Source organism: Chaetura pelagica, unplaced genomic scaffold (genome assembly GCF_000747805.2).
Source record: "Chaetura pelagica isolate M959 unplaced genomic scaffold, ChaPel_1.0 scaffold278, whole genome shotgun sequence".
Taxonomy (NCBI): domain Eukaryota; kingdom Metazoa; phylum Chordata; class Aves; order Apodiformes; family Apodidae; genus Chaetura; species Chaetura pelagica.
In genome coordinates, this window is record NW_009954497.1 from 2,605,072 (window position 1) to 2,607,819 (window position 2,748).

At 39.1% G+C, this 2,748-nt stretch overlaps 1 protein-coding gene across 1 annotated transcript in view; it reads left to right on the forward strand.

Moving 5' to 3' along the window:
- Nucleotides 1–2,331: 2,331 nt before the first annotated feature.
- TFB2M (transcription factor B2, mitochondrial) overlaps nucleotides 2,332–2,748 on the forward strand; it is a 10,975-nt gene continuing 10,558 nt past the window's right edge. Inside the window, exon 1 of the mRNA XM_010004614.1 lies at nucleotides 2,332–2,512. Coding sequence (XP_010002916.1) covers nucleotides 2,332–2,512 — 181 coding nt within the window. The remainder of the gene's footprint in view (nucleotides 2,513–2,748) is intronic.

The following is a 2,748-nucleotide window of genomic DNA, read 5'->3' on the forward strand; positions in this document are numbered from 1 at the left end:
ACCACTCCTATTTTCCTTGACTACCATCCAAAGTATTACAACAGATTAGTGAAGTACGTAGAATAAAATAAGTGACAATGACAATTCTGTGACATCCTGCATCTCAGCAAGGCACAGAGATGTTTCTGCCAAAATTCAAACATGTAGCAGGTTATTTTATTTTCACATCACTGAAGCTAATATGCTTAAGTGATTCTTTCAGCTCTTTTTCAGAACATCAGTTCTGTTGTAAGCTTTTTTTAAAAAATTCACATGAGAGGTGGTATTTGGTAACAGGTAAGCCTTTCAATATATGCATAATTAAAAAAAGAACAATCAATATTAAGAGTAAATCTTAAAGATTAAAATTTTACAATGAGTTAATGATATAACAGGATATAATGAATAAAATGGAAAGTTAGAGAGTTTCTGAAAAAATTATATGCCAACCAACCTAATCTGTATTCTGAGTCAAATAGGAGACTCTACTGATAAATATCACAGCCAGGACAAGAAAAAAAATATCATCCTCCTTATTTTCATATACATACCGCTTGGGTTTTTTGTGTGCAAGACATTGAATTTGTACTTAAAATGAAGTATGGGCATAAGAGCTTCAAAAACTGAGATCAAACTACAGCAGTGTTTCCCCTTACTTAGAGATGCTTGTCAGTATTTACTATGACTAAGGATTAAACACATAGTACAGCAATACTTTTAATTAATGCTTTAATATTTGCTCAAAAAATAAACCTTAAATGGAGCCAAACAAAAATAAATGCAAGACATTGAGAGCCATCGAGAAGAAAAACATCTCCCTACTGATCTTCTTGACCCATACAACTAATGACCTCTTCATTCAAGCACAGGCTGGAATCCACTCAAACAGTCCCCTTTGGATTCCTTCCCTGATTTCAAAAAACAATAATTAGGAGGAAACAATTATTTCAGAGCACCCAACAATGCACTTAAATTACAAAGACGTAAGGCTCTATGAAGGATGACTGTAAATTCAAATATTTGCATGTGGCAATAGCTGGATTAAACTAGAAAATGCATGTCACAATCAGCCATTAATGTAAAAATAATGTAAAAATGGCCTTGAAATACACCTTAAAGTATTAAAAAACTTTCTGCATTGCAACTTCCAAACAAAAAGAAAAGTACAAAACTTACCATTTTTCTAAGGTTTCAACAGTTTCTCAAGGATAATGACCAGGTTAGAAAGAGGTAGTCCTTTATGCATGCAAGATTCAGTAAATATCAGGTAGCTCTAGGGGAAAAAAAATATTTAAAAAAATCAAATTTATCCTGCAGAGATCTATGGTTCAATGCAGGGAAGTCCTAAGCTAAAGTAAATTAAAAATATGAAGTGTGTAATTTCTAATGTATGAAAAATGTGAGGACATTTTGGCTTCACGTAGCAAACACTTTTCTGAATAATCTGAATTACCCTGAAGACCCCAATCAAAGATGACCTCAGCACTCCTGACTGGCAAGAAGAAACTCTTCAATTAACCTTAAAATACAAGGAATACAACATGGTGATATAGTAACTATACCTAACCTTTCTGTGGCCATAGCCATCAATAAGCTCTGATGAGGAATGCTGAATTAGGACATTACTGAACACTTGCTGTAAGACCAAGTTCTGCTCAGTGTTCTCTAAGTCTTATGAATTACTGAATTACCAGACTAATTAGTAAGAGAGGAAAAAAGCTATTAAAAATGAAGTCCAGTTTAAAAATGGATTGAGGTCTATCCCATCATCCAGCTGAACAGTCTGTCCATTTCCCTTAAGGGAAGGCTATTACAGCACTCAAAGCAAAAAAAGAGCAGAGCACATAAAAATAAATTGCAGATATGAATAACTGCTGCATTGGACATAGCATTTGCAATCTTTCCCAAATTCGGTCCATCCCCTCTTCATGCCACATGCCAAAGAACAGCAAAGCCACGATTTTCCAAGGCAGGTTCTGTTTTAATAGTGATATGTCAAACAAAATGGCTTTGTTTAGTAAGTAGGCACATCCTAATTTCTCACATGAGAAATGATATCAAATCAGATACGAAATTAAACAATTTGGACAAAATCATAAAGTCTACTTTCGAACTGTTAATTTGAGGACCAGTCTACACGATTGCCACTCCTTCCTTCTGCACAAACCTGTCAGGGACCAAGGAAACACGTTTGTGGGGATTCTCTCTTCCCATTCCCAGAACTCCATCAGACCACAGACCCTCACCTGCTACCAACAGGTTTTAGCACAGGATTCCTGAAGAACGAACCCCAGTTTTGCAGAACTTGGGATACGTTCTGAAGATGGTCCTAAAGTCACTCCTCATTAAGGCATGAGTGAAATCGTTGGAAGGACAACCTCGCAGCTATTGAACTACTGGTTTTACCTCAAATGTAACTGCAGGACGGTGCTGGGCAGAAAGAAGCCGGCTGGGACTGAAGTCGCCGATCTGCCGGGGCAGGATTCTGCACCTGCTGAGGGTGGCAGGGAGACGCAAAGAACCGAGTCCCGAAGTGACTGTTTAGCTGCAGACGAGATCATCAAAGAGTCCCATGAAACACTCAGGCAAACCTCAAGCTAAATACGTAGCTCCTGGGACTTCCACCAACGACACCGACCACACATCGCTGCACCGGAGCGCGTTTCTTGCTGGCCGAAGCCTTGCCCCGTTCCTGAGCCCTCGGGCCGGCTCCAGGAGCACCGTTCCCGCGGGAAGAGGCCGCGCCGCCGGCACCTGCCGCCCCGGCTG